The 22,763-nt window shown below is 28.2% G+C and overlaps 4 protein-coding genes across 4 annotated transcripts; all 4 read left to right on the top strand.

The window, feature by feature from the left end:
- The first annotated feature begins 782 nt into the window (after positions 1 to 782).
- On the top strand, positions 783 to 2,137 carry LOC149512706 (major allergen Pru ar 1-like). The gene is made up of 2 exons (XM_089751551.1): positions 783 to 990; positions 1,607 to 2,137. Exons 1-2 carry the CDS (start codon positions 807 to 809, stop codon positions 1,903 to 1,905), a joined length of 483 nt encoding a protein of 160 aa, XP_089607677.1. The 5' UTR covers positions 783 to 806; the 3' UTR covers positions 1,906 to 2,137.
- Positions 2,138 to 2,256: 119 nt separating this feature from the next.
- LOC149512705 (major allergen Pru av 1-like) lies at positions 2,257 to 3,282 on the top strand. The gene is made up of 2 exons (XM_089751552.1): positions 2,257 to 2,689; positions 2,829 to 3,282. Exons 1-2 carry the CDS (start codon positions 2,506 to 2,508, stop codon positions 3,122 to 3,124), a joined length of 480 nt encoding a protein of 159 aa, XP_089607678.1. The 5' UTR covers positions 2,257 to 2,505; the 3' UTR covers positions 3,125 to 3,282.
- A 10,251-nt stretch (positions 3,283 to 13,533) lies between these two features.
- On the top strand, positions 13,534 to 14,155 carry LOC111307495 (major allergen Pru av 1-like). The gene is made up of 2 exons (XM_089751943.1): positions 13,534 to 13,717; positions 13,850 to 14,155. The coding sequence occupies exons 1-2, from the start codon at positions 13,534 to 13,536 to the stop codon at positions 14,143 to 14,145; spliced, it is 480 nt and encodes a 159-aa protein (XP_089608069.1). The 3' UTR covers positions 14,146 to 14,155.
- Positions 14,156 to 17,359: 3,204 nt separating this feature from the next.
- Positions 17,360 to 17,968, top strand: LOC111307498 (major allergen Pru av 1-like). The gene is made up of 2 exons (XM_022905510.2): positions 17,360 to 17,543; positions 17,673 to 17,968. The coding sequence occupies exons 1-2, from the start codon at positions 17,360 to 17,362 to the stop codon at positions 17,966 to 17,968; spliced, it is 480 nt and encodes a 159-aa protein (XP_022761245.2).
- Positions 17,969 to 22,763: the final 4,795 nt, after the last annotated feature.

Genomic DNA, 22,763 nt, shown 5'->3' with positions numbered 1-22,763 from the left:
TAATATTCAGTAACACATTCAAGAACATGTGACGAGGACTTGAAATTAAATCACATAAAATAATAAAAATGTAATCTATATTTATTTAATGATAAAACCTTTATTTCAAATTAATTACTGCAAATTTTTTTATTTTTTTTAATCATGTAAAAATTGATTATTTATATAAGTAAAGATTTTACTTCAAGCATTTGTGATCGTAAAAAGCTGGTATCTTACATGCATTATTATGTATTATGTTAAGAGTTTATTTAAATATAAATTAAAAACTAAAGGTTTAAATTAAAAATTAAAAATTTATTTGAGTACAATAAAAATATATGAATCTATAATATCATAAATGGTAAATTTTTTATTGTTTATTTATTTAGAGAAAAATTAAAAGTACTTAAACTTTATTATCCATGTAATTAATCAAATTTGAAGTTCCTTGTCAGCACATTTGATCATTCCCTCTAATTTTCTTTCCACATATATACGTAAGCATTTTCAGTAAAAAATAAAGCAAACACAAAGCAAAGGAATTGGAACAAAAATGACCAATTGGAGATTTACTATGAAATTCTCATGCAGGGTGCATGCTTTCTTTGACTAATGCAAATTCTTTGAAAAGTAGTGACTATGTTGGATATATCCAACCAAAAAAAAAATTGAAGAAATTTTAATTTTCAGCTTCAAATGCAGTCTATAAATTCCATCCTAGTTCTCACTTTCTTCCCCACAGCTCAAAAAATAGGTTCATCATCCTGTTTTTTGTCTTTTTATCTAGTTTGATTTGAACATTTTCAAAATCCTAGCTCAGAATCATGGGTGTTGTCACTCACGAATTTGAGGTTATTAGCCCACTCCCCCCAACCAAGGTATTCAAGGCCTTTGTTCTTGATTTTGACAACCTTTTCCCCAAGGTTGTGCCACATGCAGTCAAAAGCATTGAGCTCCTTGAAGGAGATGGTGGGCCTGGAAGTATCAAGAAGATTACTTTTGCTGAAGGTTAGCTTTTTTGAGATGAGTATTGGATACGGATATGTTCAGAATTTAAAAAAGTTTATAAGGATTAAATTTTGTTATTTATGTTTAATTTTATTCGGACATAATTATGTTTAATCTTTAAGAAATTTTTTCATATATTTAGAAGATGAGACTTTTATATTTTTGTCCAATTTTATTGAATATTTGTTGGATACGATATTTTAAAAAATAAGATTAAAATAATAATTTTTTTTTTTAAATTTTATCACTTTACTTAAATATACTCATATACTTTTATTATAATCAAATAATTTTTTAATTTTTAATTTGCATTCAAATAAGTTTTTAACCGTTTAATTTATATTAAAATAAATTATTAACCTTTAATTTGTATTTAAATAAATTTTTAATGTAAATCAAATTTTCGTTTGAAATAAGGATTTATTTGAATACGAATAAAATAATAAAGATTTATTTGAATATAATAAAAATATATAAACTTATTTAAAAAAATTTGGGATCGTTTAGGGACTTTTCTAGTATTTTAGAAAAAAAAATAAATAATAGGAGCAACCTAAGTACTATATGTAAGTTATTAAGTGAAAAATGATTCTTATTTGCTTGGTAACAAATGCAGACAGCCAAGTCAAGTATGTGAAGCAAAAGATTGAAGCAATGGACAAACAGAACTTGTCACACACTTACAGTGTGATCGAAGGTGATGCATTGATGAGCGTACTTGAGAAAATCACTTATGAGACCCAGTTTGAGGCAGCACCAGGTGGAGGAACCCTTTGCAAGAGAATCTGCAAGTATTATACCATTGGTGACATTGAGATCAAGGAAGAGGAAATTAAGGCTGGATCAGAAAGGCAAGCGGCAGTGTATAAGGCTGTTGAAGATTACCTCTTGGCAAATCCTCATCTCTACAACTAGGTTGCTATCAGCTCCTGCTTGCTTATCCTCGTGTCGTCTCAGTTTTAATGGTGTGATTTTGGTATTTTTCTTTTGTCTTTACCAAAACTGTCTTTGATTGGGTAATAAAAGTGGTGGTCTCTGGTTATGATCATCTGTGTTTCATTGTAATAAAAAGAGTTTGAGTTGTATTATCTCTGATATATGAAATGAAAAACATATACTAGATACTTTTATAAGTTAATCATTATAATTACAATTTACCACATACCTACGGGTTCCTAATAGGCCAAGCACTTGAATCCAAGGTCTTCAGTGCTTAAAATATTAGAGTTCTTTCTTTTTAATCCTCTTCTGATGTTGATTGCTTTCAAGATCCATAAATTTGTTCTTTATAGTAAGCTTGTCTGTTGCATATTGAAGAATATGTAAGATCAGTACACAAACCAGAATCAATTGCAAGTATTTTTAGGTGCTTAATTTCTGGATTAATCTTCATTCTTACTCTATAAATACTACAGCTTCAGGTTCACATCTCCACACCTCAAAAATCTCTCTGCAAAATATCAATCAATTCTATTTTCACTCCTCCCCTGATCATTTCCAAATCACAAAGCGATCATGGGTGTTTTCACTTACGAATCTGAGGTTGTTACTACAATCCCACCAGCCAAGATGTTCAAGGCTTGTATCCTTGATGGTGACAAGCTCATTCCCAAGGTTGTTCCTCACGCCTTTAAGAGTGTTGAGTACATTGAAGGCAATGGTGAGCCTGGAAGCATCAAGAAAGTTACTTTCGGAGAAGGTTTGTTAGTTTATGTAGGCAGCTAAATATTTTGAATATAATATATAGAATTATAACTTGCAAGTATAGCTCCTTTTTTTTTTTTTTTTTTTTTTCTCATTTGTGAAACCAAAGCCTAATATTTGTCTTTCCTCAACAGGAAGCCAATTCAATTATGTGAAGCAGAAGATAGAAACACTAGACAGAGAAAATTTTGTATATAGTTACAGTATAATTGAAGGGGATGCTTTGATGAACACTCTTGAGAAAATCACTTACGAGACCAAATTAGAACCCTCTGCAGCTGGGGGATCCATATGTAAGACTACTAGTAAGTATTGCACCGTTGGCGACTTTGAGATCAAGGAAGAGGGAATCAAGGCAGGCAAAGAAAAGGCCTCGGGAATGTTCAAGGCCATTGAAGCCTACCTCTTGGCAAATCCTGATGCCTGCTAAAAATCCCAAAATTGAGAATTTGAGATAGCATCCACTTCAATGATCATACAATGTGGAATGCATATGTCTTTTTTTTTTTTTACTTTCTAGTTTTAGCAATTGTTGGTCCATATGACCTTCATATTGCTAATAAGAGTTCACAGTTTATCGTGGCTACCAGGAAGCTCGAACTGAAAATGTCAACTGCCAGTAATAAATAAAGGAGCATCGAATGTGTTTAAGCTTTAAATTAAAAGTTGTTTTCTGATAAAGCTATCCATTGAAAATGATGAGTGCATTATCTTCATCTCTCAAGATTTACTAGTTACATATCTTGAACATGACAAAGTCAAGTTTAATAATTTAGGACAAAGAGAATATATATATATATATATATATATATATATATATATACACACATATTCTTTTGGTTTTTCTTTTCTCACTTATGATAATAAACTAGAAAATCAAAGTTGTCTTCATCAAAATCAAAGTTTAACTAAATTAATTTATATAATCATTTTTAATATTTAATAAATTTAAAATTTAAATTTAAGATATTTTTTCTTATCCTTTTACTGCGACTGTTTTTGTAAGAAAAAAATTTCCTTCATCTTATTATATATTGAAATTTTGCAGTCTGTTTTGATGACCAAAGGCCACATCGTCAAACGTAATTATTTCTTGTTCCAACCTTTCTTTTTTCCTTATAGATGCCTGAAGGTTAAAATATTAAAATTTTTTTTAAATTTTATTATTTTATTTAAAGAGACACTTATAATTTTTATTGTACTTAAATAAAATTTTATATTTTGATTTATAGCTAAATAAACTTTTATTTCAAATTACTATTGCAATTTTTTTTCTAGAACTCTTTAATCGGGAAAAAAAATTTATTTTTATATAAGTAAAGGTTTTACTTCAAGCATTTGTAATAGTGAGAAATTGATGGTTTTGTAATAGTGAGAAATTGATGGCTTACATGTGTAGACATCTCATTTCATCCAGAGCATATATTCAAATTCTCAGTTTTGATTTTGTCGAGACCGTCGGGTTTTAAGTCTAATATATGTTACTTTCATGTGGGTTTTGCCCCAACAAATATTTTATTTTTGTTTGTATGTTTATTCTTTAATAAAAACTAAATAAATAAAAAAGAAAAGAAAAAAAAATCAAACAAAATTTTCTGGAAATCCTATACAAAATTAGGCAAAGAGGAATTTTTAAGATTTTTTCTTAACTGACATGAAATAGGATATCAAATAAAAAAGGATCACAGAGTATCAAAGTTAAAGTTTCTGTTAAATTGATTTTATCTAAATTAAAAGGATTTAAAAAATCTTTGAAAATCCTTTCTATAAATTGTTTTAAGGCAAACAAAGAAAAAGGATGGAAAAGAAGATTATACGAAAACTTTTGAGAAAAAAAGGAGAGAAAAATCCTTTAGAAAAAAAAATACGACTTCTGGTAGTAATTTTTTTTTTTTTTTGGAATTCTTTGTAAAATATGAAATTGTGAGGATTTATTCTAGTAAACCGCACAACTTAGTTGCTTAATCGAGCTGACTTTAAGTATTATTTTATTTTATTTTATTTTTATTTATTTAACTATTTTATTTATTATTTATTTGATTATCTATTGTTTTTAAATATATTTTTATAAAAACATATTTAAATAAAAGTCTTACAAACAAATTGAAAGAAAAAAAAAAGATTTTACCAACATATTGAAAAACCTTATAACCCTTTTTTTATTTCAAAAAAATAAAAATAACAAGCCTTACAACAAATTAGCGGGCTGATATTTTATTTCCAAAATAAGGTTTTACATCATATTGAAAAGCCTTATAATTTCCTAAAAAAAAATCAAGTTTAAAAAAATAAAAAAATAATATTTTCTATCTTTTTGCATAGATTCCTATCAACAGATTGGAAGATAATTTTCAACAAAATATCTTACCAATAGATTGGAGGATATTTCTTCCTATAAACTTTGTTTATGGGTATTTATTTTTGGAAGTAAAATTAAGTGAATCTGATGATGTGGCATCTTCAAATAGTGATAAATAGTTTTCTTGAATACTCCTGAAGTGAGAAAATATTCTTAAATTATTATTAACATATTAGAGTCATTTAAGTAAAATTTCCAAAATTAAATTATTTGATAAGTTTTAAATATATTTTAAGGTTTGGATAACTTGAAATCAGACTGGTACCATTTTTTAGATAGGAGCTATAAGGGTACTATAACCTTTCTCATGCATAATGATATTTCAAACCTAAATTTTGGTTTCGTGGACTATAATCTACTATTTAAAGATACATAAGTTAATCTTGGGACTTTTCTTTAAATGGGACAGATTTTGTCAATGACTAATAACACCTTAACAAAAAATATTGATGGTGACTCCTTTAGTTTACATCTAGCTGTAGGTTCATGGATCTACATGTTATGATCGTTTGACGACTTCACTAAAGAGATTAACAGTTAGGCCAGTAAATGATTTCTTGTTATCTAAGCCTAACCTAATAAATTTAAGATTTTTTTCTTTCTTGTTTGTATTTTATTTGTTTTATTTATTTATTCATTTTATATATCTGTTATTCATTTACATACGCATAACATGAGCTCTACACTCAAGTTTTGTTCCTTACGAGAGAGTAAAGTACCTATGTCTTCGTGAGATTTCATATCTCCACATGGGCTAGGGAAAATCTTCTATTCAAATTAAACCATTTTCGCTTATAACTTATAATGGCTAAGGATTGGGGTACCTTACTAATTTATAATGGACAATGATATAAGGAATAATTTGAGAACTATTAGATTGTCAAACTTTTGAACCTAGCATGTAAATAAACCCTAAGGGTCTGAACTTAGGTTTGAGCCATGCATTCTCTTGTGTTATAAAATCCTAAATAAGACATATAATGGGAAATTTATTTAGCTTATAAATTTATATATTTTTTTGTATATATTATTTGCTTACTAACCTTTTACATTGTTTTTTTATATTGTTTTTTGTATATATCATGTTTACTAATCTTTTTTTTATTGTATATGCATGCATTCACATTATTAAATTTTTTTTATTGCATGTTTTTGTATTTTTTGCATTCATTCTCATGCATAATTTGATGGTTCCATAAACATTGTTCTAAATTTGTATCCTAATTGTGGGAAATCAAGATTCAATAATAGCTCAATACCAGTATTACACTCAAACCCAAGCTAAAAGAATGAAACAAAATAATACAAGTCGTATTGAGAAATTAGAAAAAGGCCCAAAAGAAGATTAAGGGAGAGCTAAACAAAATTCTCGAGGCATTGATTAAGTTGAATAAAGGAAATGTGGTAGAAGAAGATGTTTTACATGATATTGCTGATCCTTTATATCCTTCGAGTTATGACCCATATCAAACCCAATCCACTCTAAGCTTTCCATCACAACAATTTGCATTTTTGACATGTTATACTTACTTAGAAATGCCACTTATACCCAATATGTCCAAAGCTACAACAACCCTGCTCTTGCTGAAAAGGTAGTTGAACCGATCTAAGTTCCTAATTTGGACGTCTTAAAAGAGAAATTAAAAGTGGTTAAGGCTTTTAAAGGTTCAAAAGTTGATTACGAGATGAACATGCTTGAGAAGAGGTTGCAAGCTTTTGAAGGGATAGATTTTTATGGCTCCACGGATGCTACTGGCCTTTGTTTGGTCTCAGATGTTATGATTCATCTGAAATTTAAAGTTTCAGAGTTTAAGAAGTACAATGGTTCTAAGTGTCTGATAACTTATGTCATCATGTGTCATCAGAAAATGACTACCTATAATAGTAATAAAAGTTATTTATGCATATATTCTAAGACACCTTACTTGCTTAGTTGTAAGATGGTATGTTCAGTAGATTGAACTCGCATCCACTCTTAAAACAAGCTTGCTCGAGCATTTATTAACCAATAACTCCACATCATTGACTTGGCCCTCTGATCGCCTTTCTTTATAAAGCATGGAGAAGAAGGTAACAGAATCCTGTAAAGAATATGCCCAATGGTGAAGGAACATAACTGTTTAGGTCCAATCACCACTGATAAAAAAAGAGATAGCAGTTCTATTTGTCAGTATTTTGAATTCGCCATATTATGAAAAGATGATAGGGAACGTGACTAAAAACTTTACTAATATAATAATCTCAAGGGAGATTATTGAAAATATTATCAAGAGTGACAAACTTGAAGAAAGAGAAGCTAATAGTACTAAGAATATAGGGATGCCTCCTTAAAAAAAAAGAGCTAAAACCCAATCTGTAAGTTTTAAAAGGGTAATAGTTTAGAGGTTATGCACCATAACCATCTTATGTTTATCTTGCTTACTACTCGACAGTAAATAATATTGCACAAATCCCTTACTAGCCCTATTACCCAACCATGAATAACATCTTTTCTAGTCCTTATCAACTAGCTTTTCAAGCACTAACATATGAGCTTAGTTTTGTTAGTACACCAGTTTCAAGGCCTAACAATCAAGCGAGTAGTTTGAAAAGATTCAAAAGCAACCAAAAGAGAGCTTTCATTGATCCTATCTCTATAACTTATATTGAGTTATTTTTAAAATTAGTTAAGAATGACTTGGTATCTCTAATTTTTTTAGAACCATTGAAGCCACCTTTTTTCAAATGGTATAATGTTAATATTACATGTGATTATGATAATGAAAATATGGGTCAGTCTATAGAAACTTACCTTATTTTTAAGCATAAGGTGCAAAGTTTGATTCGAGTAGGCTCGATGAGCTTTAACGAATCAAAGAAGCTGAATGTCCACAAAGGCCCTTTACTTGATCACCTAGGGGCATAATTTTGAGAAGGCTGATTGGAACTGTTTATCATCTTAAGATTTTTTTATAATAATGATTTTTTTATGTATTTAAATTTTTATTATTTTAATAAAAATGATGGATATGATGCATTTTCATGACATTTCCTCTTTTGTGTGAATTACTGTTATATACTTTTACCTTCTCACATCTTTTTCTCATGTCCATTCTTTGATTCTAAATAATGAATTTTTATATAGTTATGTTAATAATTCAGGATTCAATTTTGAAAACTTTATTTATGATGATATGATTGATAAATTTAGATTTTGTTAATCCATTGGGACTTCTAACTAAAAGAATATAAATTTGTCAAAGAATTTCACTCACTGAAAGATGAAGTTGGCATAGAATGCAATCTTTGTTTTTGGTTAAAGAATGTTCTTCATTGAGAGTATTTATATTTGATATGAGAAATAGCTATATTTTTTCTATCCTTCACAAAAAAAAGTAAAATTATCCTTTGTTGTCCCATTTAAGCTTATTAAAATTTTTTTTCAAGGAACCTTAACCAAAGATCACCTCTACACTAGGGGCACAATTTAAAAAGTTTGAAAAGTTGAGATCCTTAGTGATTTCAGGGGCAAAGCCCTTTTGTGCTTAAATCTCTCTTGAAAAATGATGAAAAATGAAAAAAAAAAAGAAATTGATGGAATAAAATATCAATATGCTTACACAGAAAGAAATGATCCTTGGTTTGATTATTCTTCAAATACATTTTGGACTTATTTTATTCATTTCTTTCATAATCCATTACCCTAGCCTATATTATGCCATTTAAAAGTCTATTTTGATTGAATATGAATACTTGAATTAGAGAATAATGAATTGAATCAAGGCAGATTTGCCATTAGATTATTTGAAATTTTGATTAAAGTGTCACTGATGGATAAAAAAAAAGAAATAAGAAGAAAAGATGAGAAAAAGATGTGAAAAAAAGCAAAAAAAAAGGAGAAAAAATGAATACTTAAATTGAAAATCTGAAAATGTGGTTTAGGTAAAAGTAAAGATCGAGAAAAACATCTTCATTTGAGGATCCTAGGAATATCGATGATGATTGACTCAAAGATTGAGAATATTGATGGAATGTATTTTTGAAAAAAAATTCTGAGTTGGAGTTCAGAATTGTTTGAACAATTATTATTCTGGATGTTAATACTCCATTTTCATAGTATTTTACTTTTATTCATCATTGATTTGTTTTTGGCAAGATTTTCTTTAATGAATACTCATTTTACTTGTTATTTACCAAGTTTGCATCCCCTGGATGAATTGAAAAAATGTATCATATTTGTCAAGAATTAGAATGATGATAAATAAATAAATGACAATGTTTGTAAAAGATTTTTTCATTTTTTTGAAAGAAATGTAAGATGAAAGAAGTGAAAAAAGCCTAAGAAATGATTTGAAAAGGATAAATGAGGTAATCCAATGATGAACATAGTGATAGATTGATCAATAAAACCTGTGAGTGGGATCGAATGAGAAAAATAATATGGATTAGTTGACAAAATTTTTCTAAAATGATTAGTACTGAGAAGCTAAGAAGGAATGATAGAGTCTTAAGAACCTTGTTATCATAATTGTAATTTCATGGCATTGATGTAGTGACATTTGTATTATATACATTGTGTTTATAGTGTATTTAAATATTTGATAATTGTATTTGCATCATGATTGGGGCATGTATTTGTATCATGTAAGGAATATTTGAATCATTATATGACATTTGTATTTGCATCAATCAATGAGAATATGGGTTGTTGCATTTGTACATTTAAAAGGCATTTGCATTATTAGTGCAACATTTGTCTTTATTGGGAGAAAATGTTTGACTTTTGATTTTTCAAATAAGGAAGATCTTTTATGTTGAGTTTTTTGGATAAGGAAAACTATTCAAACTTTTAAAGTTATGAAGCCTTTGTTTAAAGAAGCTTTTCGAATGAGAATATTTGAAATTTTAGATGTGAAATCTTAAAGTTTTTTCGAATAAGAATCCTTGAATATGAAGCCATAAAGTTATTGAAAAAGGACATTTGAAACCCTAGATGTGAATCTCTAAAATTTTTTGAATGTGAATTTTTAAAATTTTAGATGTAAATCCTTGAAAATTTTCAAATGAGAATCTTTGAATTATGAAGGTGAGCCTTGAAACCTTTGATGTGAATCTATAAAATTTTCAAATATGAAAATTTTGAATTTTGGATGTAAATCACTAATAAAAATCCTCTGAATGTGAATATTTGAATCTTGCATTTACAATGACGAATTTGAATTTTTTGCAAATTAAAAATTCTTACAAACCTTAGATTCTTGTGAACCTTAAATTTTTGATAATCTGAAGTTCTAGCTAATCTAAAATTCTTAAGAACCTGAAGCTCTTGCAAACCTGAAGTTCTTGTAAATCTGAAGTTCTTACGAAACTTAGTTCCTTACGAATCTAAAAATATTGTGAATATTAATTCTTATGAATATGAAAATTCTTGCAAATCTAGAACCTCTGCGAAACTTGAAACCTTTGCAAATTTGGAACCTCTGAAAAACTAAAATTCTTACGAATTTGAAACATTTATGAAACTTGAAACATTTGCGAATCTGAAACCTCTAAAAATTTGAAAATCTTATGAATCTGAAACCTTTGCGAAACTTGGAATCTTTACGAATCTAGAATTTCTAAGAATCTTGAATCATTTACAAACTTTTGGAATCTTTGCGAAACTTAGAATTCTTGTAAACCTTTGCTAATCTTGACTTTTGGTGAATTTTGAAGTCATTACAAATTTTTTGCGAAATTTGGAGTATTGGAAGTTTTCAATTTTTTAATGGAACCTTACGAGTTTTTGCAGTTTGTGGACCCTTGAATTTTCAAATTGTGAATCTTTGGATATTAAGCTAAAATTTTTCTAGACCTGGGTGAATGGATGTCTTTTAAAGTTTTTAAAGTTGTTTAACTTCTGTATAGAGGAGTCTATTTCTTAATGTAAAATTATTTTAGCCTTTGTATAGAGGAGCTCATTGCTTAATTTTAAAATTGTTTAGCCTTTGTATAGATGAGCTAATTTCTTATTTTAAATTTGTTTAGCCTATGTATAGAGAAACCAATTTCTTAATTTAGATTTGTTTACCTCTGTATAGACAGATTTAATTTGTTGAACCTTTGTTTAAAGGAGTTATCAGAGTTTTTAAGCTTTATGCCTCTGTTTAGAGGAACTTTTTAAAATTTTTCAAAAATCGCATTCTTTTAAAATTGCTTAAGTTGAGCCAAATTCCATGGTTGTCTATGTCTTTGCATCATTTCTGTTTCATAGGAATGTACAAAGAAGAGCAACTATAAACATCCCATTTTGTTCGGGCGTGCATCCAAATTCTCAGTTTTGATTTTGTTAAGATTGTCGGGCTTTGAGTCCAATGTATGTTAATTTGATGTGGGCTTTGCCCCAACAAATATTTTATTTTTATTTGTTTGTTTATTCTTTAATAAAAACTAAATAAATAACAAAGAAAAGAAAAGAAAAGAAAATTAAACAAAATTTTTTGAAAATTTTGAGCAAGAATCGGGCAAAGAGGAAATTTTGGGATTTTTTAAAACCTGCATGAAATAAGAAATCAAATAAAAAAAGATCACAGAGCATCAAAGTTAGGGTTTCTATTAAATTGATTTTACCTAAATTAAAGGGATTTAAAAAATTTTTAAAAATCCTTGACAATCAATGGATCCCTAATATTTTTGACTAGAAAATCTCTATAAATTGTTCTAAGGCAGACAAAGAACAAGGATGGAGAAAAATATTGTACAAAAACTCTTGAGAAAAAAATAAGAGGAAAATCATTCAATAAATGATATGATTTTTGGCAGCAGGTTTTGTTTTGGAATTCTTTGCAAAAACTAGAATTGTGAGGATTTATTCTAGTAAATCATGCAGCCCAGCCGCTTAGCCAAGTCGACTTCAAGTATTTATTTATTTAATTAATTAATTTGTTTTATTTATTTATTTGATTATCTAATATTCTTTAAATATATTTTTATAAAAACATATTTAAATAAAAGCCTTACCAACATATTGGAAAAGAATAATTTTTTTAAAAAATAAGGATTTACCAACATATTATAAAATCTTATAACTTTTTTTTTTAATTTAAAAAAAAATAAAAAATATTACAAACAGATTTGAGGGCTAATGTTTTTCTAAAATAAGGTTTTATCAACATATTGGAAAATTTTATAATTTTCAAAAAAATAAGTTTTTTGTTTTTTAAAAAGGATTTCCTATTTTATTTTGCATAAAATCCTACTATCAGATTGGAGGATAATTTTTAACAAAAAGTCTTACTAACAAATTGGATGACATTTTTGGCTATAAACCCGGTTTATAGATATTATTTCTAGAAGCAAAATTAAATGAATCCAACGATGGAGTTTCTTCAAAGTGTGACAAATAATCTCCTTGAATACTCTTGAGGTGAGAAAATATTCTTAAATTATTACCAACATATTAGAGTAATTTAAGAAAAATTTTCAATATTAAATTATTTGATAAATTTTAAATATATTTTAAAACTTGAATAACTTGAAATCAGACTGGTACTATCATCTTTTAGATGGGTGCTATGAGGATGCTATAATTTTTCTCACACATAACTATATTTTCGGACCTAAATTTTAGTTTTGTGACCTAGAATCAACTATTTAAAAATACCTAAGTTAATCTTGGGACTCTTTTTTAAATGGGATAGATTCTTATGTGATCAATCACACATTAACAAAAAAGATGGTGACAACTACTTTAGTCTATATCTAGCAGTAAGTCTATGGATCTATACATTATGACAATTGCCTCTTAGCAAATCCTCATTTCTACAACTAGGATGCTATCAGCTCTTGCTTGCTGTTCTTCATGTCAGCTAAGTTTTAATGTTGTGATTTTCGTATTTCACTTTGAGTAATAAGAGTGGTGGTCTCTGGCTATGTGTTTTCACTGTAATAAAAAGATAAGTTTGAGTTGTATTATCTCTGATATAGGAAATGAAAAACATATACTAGAAATCAAGGTTGTACTTGATATTGGTATTCATTTTGCAGTTTTCCTTCAAGATTTTGCAATTTTTCTTTTCTTTCATAAATCTTTTGAGTTGACAAACACATCTTTATTGCTTTTAGAGAATATTAACTGATTATTTAATCGTTATAATTACAATTTACCACATACCTACGAGTCCCTAATAGACCAAGCACTTGAATCCAAGGTCTTCTGTGCTTAAAATATTAGAGTTCTTTTCTTTTAATCCTCTTCTGATGTTGACTGCTTTCAAGATCCATAATTTTGTTCTTATAGTAAGCTTGTCTGTTGCATATTGAAGACTATGTAAGATCAGTACAAAAACCAGAATCAATTGCAAGTTTTATTAGGTGCTTAATTTCTAGATTAATCTTCATTCTTACTCTATAAATATAATGGCTTCATGTTCACATCTCCACACCTCAAAAATCTCCTTGCAAAATATCAATCAATTCTATTTTCACCCCTCCTCTGATCATTTCCCAAAACACAAGTAACCATGGGTGTTTGCACTTATGAATCTGAGGTTGTTACTTCAATCCCACCAGCCAAGATGTTTAAGGCTTGTATCCTTGATGGTGACAAGCTCATTCCCAAGGTTGTTCCTCAGGCATTTAAGAGTGTTGAGTATATTGAAGGCAATGGTGAGCCTGGCAGCATCAAGAAAGTTATTTTCGGAGAAGGTTAGTTAATTTATACATCCAACTAAATACTTTGAATAATAATATTGAATTAAAACTTACAAGTGAAGTTCCGTTTTTTTTTTCTTTTTAATTTGTGAAACAAAAGCTTAATATTTGCCTTTCCATATGCAGGAAGCCAATTCAATTACGTAAAGCAGAAGATAGAAGCACTAGATAAAGAAAATTTTGTGTATAGTTATAGTATAATCGAAGGCGATGCTTTGATGAACACTCTTGAGAAAATCACTTACGAAACCAAATTAGAACCCTCTGCATCCGGGGGATCCATATGTAAGACTACGAGTAAGTATTACACCATTGGAGACTTTGATCTCAAGGAAGAGGGAATCAAGGCAGGCAAAGAAAAGGCCTCGGGAATGTTCAAGGCTATTGAAGCCTACCTCTTGGCAAATCCTGATGCCTACTAAAATTCCCAATATTGAGAATTAGAGATAGCATCCACTTCAATGATCATACAATGTGGAATGCATAATGTGCCTTTTTTTTTTTCTTTTTGAATTTCTAGTTTTAGCAGTTGTTGGTCAATATGACCTTCATATTGCTAATAAGAGTTCACAGTTTGTCCTAACTGCCAGGAAGCTTGAACTGAAAATGTCAACTGCCAGTAATAAATAAGAGCGTCGAATGCTTTTAAGCTTTAAAGTAAAAGTTGTTTTCTGATAAAGCTATCCATTGAAAATGATGAGAGCATTATCTTCATCTATCAAGATTTACTAGTTACATATCTTGCACATAACAAAGTCAAGTTTCAGAAGAAAAGTGAGACTAATTCTTACACGTACACTAGTTCTTTTCGGACATTTTGTCCGAAAAGTTAGAATTTTGTGATTGTAGTTAAATCGAATTGTGATTGTAGTTAAATCGAAATTAAAATTACATGATAAGTTTTATGAGATCGATTAATAAAAATTCTTTGTTTGAATACCAGGTAGTATGAACAAGGCAATAGATATGGACGTCCAATCTTGTGCTATGACTTGACCTTATGTTTCGTTTGTTTTCCTTTTCCCTTTTGCTTGTCAGGATGCTTGAATGAAATTCAAATTCAAAATTTAATATTATATTTTATAAAATTTTTTTTATTTAGGTTAAAATATAAATTTTTTTTTTATAAAGGTTAAAATATACAAAAAAAATCTTAAATTTTATTATTTTTATTTAAATAGACTCTTATAATTTTTATATTTTGATTTACAGCTAAATAAACTTTTATTTCAAATTACTATTGCAATTTTTATTTTTCTAGTTCTCTTTAATCGTATAAAAATTGACTTTCATATAAGTAAAAGTTTTACTTTAAGTACTTGTGATAGTGAGAACTGAGAAACTTATGTCTTACTTACATTATCATGTATTATATTAAAGACTTATTTAAGTATAAATTAAATATTAAGAGCTTATTTGAATGTAAATTAAAAGCTAAAACTTTATTTGAGTATAATAAAAATATAGGAGCTTATCTAAATAGAGTGATAAAATTCAAAAAATGTTTTTTTTTTATCATTTTAGCCATGTCTAAACCAATTAATATCATAAATGCTAGAAATTTGATTGTTTATTTGTTTAGGGAAAAAATAAAAGTACTTAATTTAACATAATTATCCATGTAATTAGTCCAATTTGAAGTTCCTTGTCAGCACATTTGATTATTCCCTGTATTTTTCTTTCTACGTATATATGTAAGAATTTAAATAAAAAAATCAAGCAAATACATAGTAAAGGAATTGGAACAAAAATGACCAATTGGAGATTTACTATGAAAAGTTCTCATGCAGGATCCTTTCTTTGACTATTGCAAATTCTTTGAAAAGTAGTGACTAGTTGGAGATATCCAACAAAAAAAAAAATGAAAAAATGAAAAATTTCAGCTTCAAATGCAGTCTATAAATACCATCTAGTTCTCTGTTTCTTCCCCACACCTCAAACAATAGGTTTATCATCCTCTTTTCTCTCTTTTTGTAATGTTTAATTTTGAACATTTTCAAAATCCTAGTTTAAATTTCATTATAATTTCACTTAATTTATTTTATTATTCAATTAACTGAAAAATTAACCGAACTAACTGAATTAATTTAAATTGGTTAATTTTTGAAATAAAAAAATTTGGTTTAGTTAATAGAAATAAAATAACATAATTCGATTAATTTGGTTTTGGATAATTCGATTCGAAATTAACCAAACTAACTAAATGATGTTTAGACCGAATGAACACCTAATGGCTAAAAGCTGCAAATGAATTTAACTTTAAAAAACTTTTATTAATCATTATAATTACAATTTACCACATACCAATGAGTTTCTAATAGGCCAAACACTTGAATCTAAGGTCTTCCTTGTTAGGAATAATGACTCAAATCCCACAAGAGATTTGTTTGGGATTTGTTAGAGATTTTTTTTGAGATTGGCCAGATATTGCTTGATGGACAAGAAAACTTGCAAAAGAAGAATTCTAAGGGAAAGAAGATTCTTAATAGGCAAGTTTGAGGAAAGGGGTTTTTAATAGGCAAGTTTGACTTGTAGGAGAAGAATTCTAAGAGGAAAAAAATTCTTAATAGGTAAGTTTATATGGTTATAAATAAGTGAATTCTTTATAGGGTTAGGTATGAGAAAAAGATGTAAGAGAGTTGTAGAGTTTTATGGGATAGATACCCTATAGGAGTATTGGGGCTTTACGTTTTATGGTTGTGTATGTTTGTGTGTGAGTAGACTAGAGGAGACTGAGAGGGTATGTATAGGTATGATGTATGGGTGCATATGGGTATGTGTTTGGTTATGTTAAAAGGGTGCATATGAGTTTGTATTTGTTTGGATTGAGAATACATCATAAGACTAGATGAGATTGAGAGTGTCTTATGAGTATTGATTGTTGAGTGAGATTGATTTGATGTACGTTTGTAATTCTCTACAATCCGTGGATCTTGTTTCTCATTCGTGAATGTAGATCGCTTGGACCGAATCACGTTAAATTATTGTCTCTTGTGTGTTTGATTGATTATTTGATTTTGCTTCTGCTAGCATGATTGATTGGAGCCTTTTGGCTAACAAGTGGTATAAGAGCTACGGTGATCCCCAACATTCCTTGCTTAAAATATTAGAGTTCTTTCCTTTTAATCCTCTTTTGATGTTGACCGCTTTCAAGATCCATAAATTTGTTCTTTATAGTAACCTTGTCTGTTGTATATCGAAGAATATGTAAGATGTCTAAAGGTTAAAATATTAAAAAAAATATTAGAATTACAATTTAATCGTTATAATTACAATTTACCACATACCTACGAGTCCCTAATAGACCAAGCACTTGAATCCAAGGCCTTCTGTGCTTAAAATATTAGAGTTCTTTCCTTTTAATCCTCTTCTGATGTTGACTGCTTTCAAGATCCATAAATTTGTTCTTATAGTAAGCTTGTCTGTTGCAAATTGAAGAATATGTAAGATGAGTACAAAATCCAGAATCAATTGCAAGTTTTATTAGGTGCTTAATTTCTAGATTAATCTTCATTCTTACTCTATAAATACAACGGCTTCAAGTTCACATCTCCACACCTCAAAAATCTCCTTGCAAAATATCAATCAATTCTATTTTCACCCCTCCTCTGATCATTTCCCAAATCACAAGTAATCATGGGTGTTTTCACTTATAAATCTGAGGTTGTTACTTCAATCCCACCAGCCAAGATGTTTAAGGCTTGTATCCTTGATGGTGACAAGCTCATTCCCAAGGTTGTTCCTCAGGCATTTAAGAGTGTTGAGTATATTGAAGGCAATGGTGAGCCTGGGAGCATCAAGAAAGTTACTTTTGGAGAAGGTTTGTTAATTTTTACATGCAACTAAATACTTTGAATAATATATTGAATTAGAACTTACAAGTAAAGTTCCTTTTTTTTTTTTTTTAATTTGTGGAACAAAAGCCTAATATTTTCCTTTCCTCTTGCAGGAAGCCAATTCAATTATGTGAAGCAGAAGATAGAAGCACTAGACAAAGAAAATTTTGTGTATAGTTATAGTATAATCGAAGGAGATGCTTTGATGAACACTCTTGAGAAAATAACTTACGAAACCAAATTAGAACCCTCTGCAGCTGGGGGATCCATATGTAAGACTACTAGTAAATATTACAACATTGGCGACTTACAGCTCAAGGAAGAGGAAATCAAGGCAGGCAAAGAAAAGGCCTCGGGAATGTTCAAGGCTATTGAAGCCTACCTCTTGGCAAATCCTGAAGCCTACTAAAAATCCCAATATTGAGAATTTGAGATAGCATCCACTTCAATGATCATACAATGTGGAATGCATATGTACCTTTTTTTTTTTAGTTTCTAGTTTTAGCAGTTGTTGGTCCATATGACCTTCATATTGCTAATAAGAGTTCACAGTTTGTCCTGACTACCAGGAAGCTTGAACTGAAAATGTCAACTGCCAGTAATAAATAAAGGAGCATCGAATGTGTTTAGCTTTAAATTAAAAGTTGTTTTAAGATCAAGCTATCCATTGAAAATGATGAGTGCATTATCTTCATCTTTCAATATTTACTAGTTATATATCCTGAACATAACAAAGTCAAGTTTTAGAAGAAATGTGAGACTAATTCTGACGCGTAAACTAGTTCTTTTTGGACATTTTGTCCGAAAAGTTAGAAATTCGTGATTGTAGTTAAAATGAAATTAAAATTACATGATAACTTTTACGAGATCGATTAATAAAAATTCTTTGTTTGAATGCCAGGTAGTATGAACAAGGCAATAAATATTGACGTCCAATCTTGTGCCATAACTTGACTTTATGTTTCGTTTGTTTTCCTTTTCCCTTTTGCTTTTCAGGATACTTGAATGAAATTTAAATTTAAATTTTAATATTAAATACACTAAATTCAAAACTTTTTTCTTAATTCCATGAAAGTTAATAACACTAAAATAATTTAGAATGGCAGGAATATATATATACACATATTCTTTTAGTTTTTCTTTTCACTTAGGATAATAAACTAGAAAATCAAAGTTGCCTTCGTTAAAATCAGAGTTTAACGAACTTAATTTATATAATTATTTTCAATATTCTATAAATTTAAAATTTAAATTTCGTATATTTTTCCTTATCTTTTTACTGCAACTACTTTTGTTAAAAAAAAAATTGCCTTTGTCTTATTATATTGAAAATTTGCAGTCCGTTTTGATGATCAAAGGCCACACCGTCAAATGTAATTATTTCTCGATCGAACCTTTCTTTATGTTAGGCAAAAAGTTTTAATCCAATTAAGTCAACGGAAGCAAAATCAAATGATTAATCAACCATATAAGAAATAATAATTTAACGTAGTTCGATCCAACTAACCTACGTCCATGAATGAGAGAAAATATTTAATAGTTATAAGGAATTACAAATATACATAAAATCTTTCTAACTTACTATTAATACTTATAGACCCTCTCAATTTCCTTTACTTATATGGAGTATTCTTAACACAATTAAATACATACTGCACTAATGCACCATATCAATGTGTACTCTCTCAGTTTTCGTGAGTCCACTCACAAATATTCAAATATACACACCAATAAGACATAAATTTTCAGTAGTCCTATGGGTTGTCTATCCTAAATCTTACAATTCTCTTACATATTTTTCTCATACCTAACTCTATTGTAGACATCACAATTTGTCTAGAGTTGTAACTGTTTGATATGTTTTCTTTTTAGTAAATGTTATAAAAAAATGAAAAAGGAAAAATTAAGAAAGTTTGGGGGTGGTCAAATATGTCTGGGACTGTTTCTTTGAATTATAAAGTTTAGATTAAATTAAAGTTTGAAGTTTGAATTAAAAAAAAATTGAAACTCTTTTTAGTTTAGGGTTCTTATAATTTGAAACTCTATAAATACAAACCCAGATTCAATAGAGAGGGATATAAAGAAAAATCAAGCAGTAGGCAAAAAAGAAATCTGAAGACTTACAAGAGTTTAGATTTAGGGAAAACAAGAAAAAAGGGAATCAATTTAGTCTATGGGTTTTTGGCAAATTTAGGGAAAATCTAGGTTTCTAAAAAAATCTAGGAAGTTTTTTGGGTTGTTGAAGTTTTCGATCAATTTCTCGACAAACTTTGAAGTTTCTGTCGTCGTTTTCTAGAAATAATTGCCCTGGTCTAGGTTTTGTTGGGGTTTCTAGCTGGTCTTCCATAGCTTCTTAGAGAGAGAGACAGACAAAAGATAGGGAAGAGAGAGAAGGGACGAAGGAAATTTGAGAAAAAAAGAAAATTTGGGCTTTTATATTGGAGGAAAATGATGTCGTTTGGATCGATTAAAATCCTTCAAGATTTGTGTGCCAACCCAACTCATAGCGTACGATCTGTTCTAGTTACAGGTGCTAAACTGTGACGTGGAGTTGAGCCGAGCTTGGAGCCGTGGCCCTTAAGCGATCCTCTAAGTCTTGGGCTGCATCCTCTGAGCTAAGCCGATCCAAGCTTTCCTCTTTGGTAATTATTTTATTTTTTATTTTTATCTTATGTTATTTATTTAAATTTCAATTATTTTTTTAATTTATAATTGGATTTTTTATTTTACTTGTGAATTTTATTTATTTATTTATTTAAAAAAATATTTTTTTAATCCTACCAATTGATTTGAGGATTTTAATTTTTAATTACGAATTCTACTAAACGATTGGAGAATTTCTTGATGAATTTTAAGAAAAAAATTATTTATAATCTTACAAAATAATTAAAGGATTCAAATTTCTGCTAAATTTTATCAAATTATTAGAGAATTTAATAACTTCTTTTTAAAAAATTTTCATAAATAGATTTTCAACAAAAATCTCACCAAACGATTGTGGGATATGTATTGTTATAAATCTTACCAAACAATTGGAATATTTTATTGATTGATTTCAAAAAAATAATTTCTTAAAAAATATGTTAATAAATTCAATGATGTAGCCTCTTTAGAGTGAGACACGATTCTCTATGAATACTCCTTATATAAGAAAATTATCTTAAATTGCTACCAAATGATTAGAGTAATTTTACAAATAATTTTTAATATTAAATTTATTAAGTAAATTACAAACACATTTTAAGGCTTGGATAATATAAAATCAAACTGGTACATCATTTGATGGGTGTTGTGAGAATACTATAATCTTCCTCACACATAACTGTACTCCCGGATTTAGTCTCAGTTTCGTAGATAAAAAATCTACTTTTTAAAGATATTTAAGTTAAGTTTGGGATTTCTCTTTAAAAAAAGATAAATTCAGTTAGGTGACTAATCATATCTTAACAAAAAATATTGACGGTGACTACTAAGATTAGGTCTAGCTACAGGTCTACAGGTCTATACGTTATAACACCTATAGAAATTTCATATATTTATAAGCATATTAACTTACCTATCAAAGATCCTTTTTTTTTTAGAATTCTTCTTTTATAAGTTTTTTATCCATCAAGCAATATTTAATCAATTTCAAACAAATATATTATGAGATTTGAATCACAATTCCCAACACTTTTTTTTCTTATAGATGTCTAAAGATTAAAATATTGAAAAAATTCTAAAATTTTATTATTTTATTTAAATAGACTCTTATAATTTTTCTTTTACTTAAATAAACTTTTATATTTTGATTTACAGCTAAATAAACTTTTATTTCAAATTTCTATTGCAATTTTTTTTTAGTTCTCTTTAATCATGTAAAAATTAAATTTTTATATAAGTAAAGGTTTTACTTCAAGCATTTGTGATAGTGAGAAACTAACGTCTTACTTGTATTATATATTATGTTAACGACTAATTTAAGTATAAATTAAATATTAAGAGTTTATTTGAATACAAATTAAAAGTTAAAAGTTTATTTGAGTATAATAAAAATATAGGAGCTTATTTAAATAGAATGATAAAATTCAAGATATATATATTTTATCATTTTAGCCATGTCTAAACCAATTAATATCATAAATGCTAGAAATTTGATAGATTATTTGTTTAGGGAAAAAATAAAAGTACTTAATTAAACAATATTATCCATGTTATTAGTCAAATTTGAAGTTCCCTGTCAGCACATTTGATTATTCCCTATATTTTTCTTTCTACGCATATATGTAAGAATTTTCAATAAAAAAATCAAGCAAATACATAGTAAAGGAATTGGAACAAAAATGACCAATTGGAGATTTACTATGAAAAGTTCTAATGCAGGATGCTTCTTTTGACTATTGCAAATTCTTTGAAAAGTAGTGACTAGTTGGATATATCCAACAAAAAAAATGAAGAAATTAAAATTTTCAGCCTCAAATGCAGTCTATAAATACCATCTAGTTCTCTGTTTCTTCCCCACACCTCAAACAATAAGTTCATCATCCTTTTTTCTCTCTTTTGTATTGTTTAATTTTGAACATTTTCAAAATCCTAGTTTAAATTTCAATATAATTTAACTTAATATATTTTATTATTCAGTTAACTAAAAAATTAACTTAACTGACTGAATTAATTTGAGTCGATTAATTTTTGAAATAAAAAAAATTCAATTCGATTAATAAAAATAAAATAAAATAATTTGGTTAATTTGATTTTAGATAATTCGATTCAAAATTAACCAAATGAACTGAATGAATACCTAATGGCTAAAAGCTGCAAATGAATCTAACTTTAAAAATCTTTTATTAATCGTTATAATTACAATTTACCATATACCTATGAGTTCCTAATAGGCCAAGCATTTGAATCTAAGGTCTTCTATGCTTAAAATATTAGAGTTCTTTCCTTTTAATCCTTTTCTGATGTTGACTGCTTTCAAGATCCATAAATTTTTTCTTTATGGTAAGCTTGGTTGTTGCAAATTGAAGAATATGTAAGATCAGTACACAAACCAGAATCAATTTTAAGTTTGTTTAGGTGTTTAATTTTTGGATTAATCTTCATTCTTTCACTATAAATATTACAGCTTCAGGTTCACATCTCCACACCTCAAAAATCTCTTTGCAAAATATCAATCAATTCCATTTTCTCTCATCCTGTGACCATTTCCAAATTACAAAATC

The sequence above is a fragment of the Durio zibethinus genome, chromosome 22 (genome assembly GCF_047325235.1).
Source record: "Durio zibethinus cultivar Kanyao isolate XHJ-2024 chromosome 22, ASM4732523v1, whole genome shotgun sequence".
Taxonomy (NCBI): Eukaryota; Viridiplantae; Streptophyta; class Magnoliopsida; order Malvales; family Malvaceae; genus Durio; species Durio zibethinus.
This window is presented reverse-complemented; position numbering and strand designations above follow the sequence as displayed.

What these genes read in the sequence shown, in the direction of transcription:
- LOC149512706 (XM_089751551.1), top strand. Translation starts at nt 807, where the DNA reads ATGGGTGTTGTCACTCACGAATTTGAGGTTATTAGCCCACTCCCCCCA. An exon ending in GAAGATTACTTTTGCTGAAG is followed by an intron (nt 991 to 1,606) that starts GTTAGCTTTTTT and finishes TAACAAATGCAG; the next exon opens with ACAGCCAAGTCAAGTATGTG.
- LOC149512705 (XM_089751552.1), top strand. Translation starts at nt 2,506, where the DNA reads ATGGGTGTTTTCACTTACGAATCTGAGGTTGTTACTACAATCCCACCA. An exon ending in GAAAGTTACTTTCGGAGAAG is followed by an intron (nt 2,690 to 2,828) that starts GTTTGTTAGTTT and finishes TTTCCTCAACAG; the next exon opens with GAAGCCAATTCAATTATGTG.
- LOC111307495 (XM_089751943.1), top strand. Translation starts at nt 13,534, where the DNA reads ATGGGTGTTTGCACTTATGAATCTGAGGTTGTTACTTCAATCCCACCA. An exon ending in GAAAGTTATTTTCGGAGAAG is followed by an intron (nt 13,718 to 13,849) that starts GTTAGTTAATTT and finishes TTCCATATGCAG; the next exon opens with GAAGCCAATTCAATTACGTA.
- LOC111307498 (XM_022905510.2), top strand. Translation starts at nt 17,360, where the DNA reads ATGGGTGTTTTCACTTATAAATCTGAGGTTGTTACTTCAATCCCACCA. An exon ending in GAAAGTTACTTTTGGAGAAG is followed by an intron (nt 17,544 to 17,672) that starts GTTTGTTAATTT and finishes TTCCTCTTGCAG; the next exon opens with GAAGCCAATTCAATTATGTG.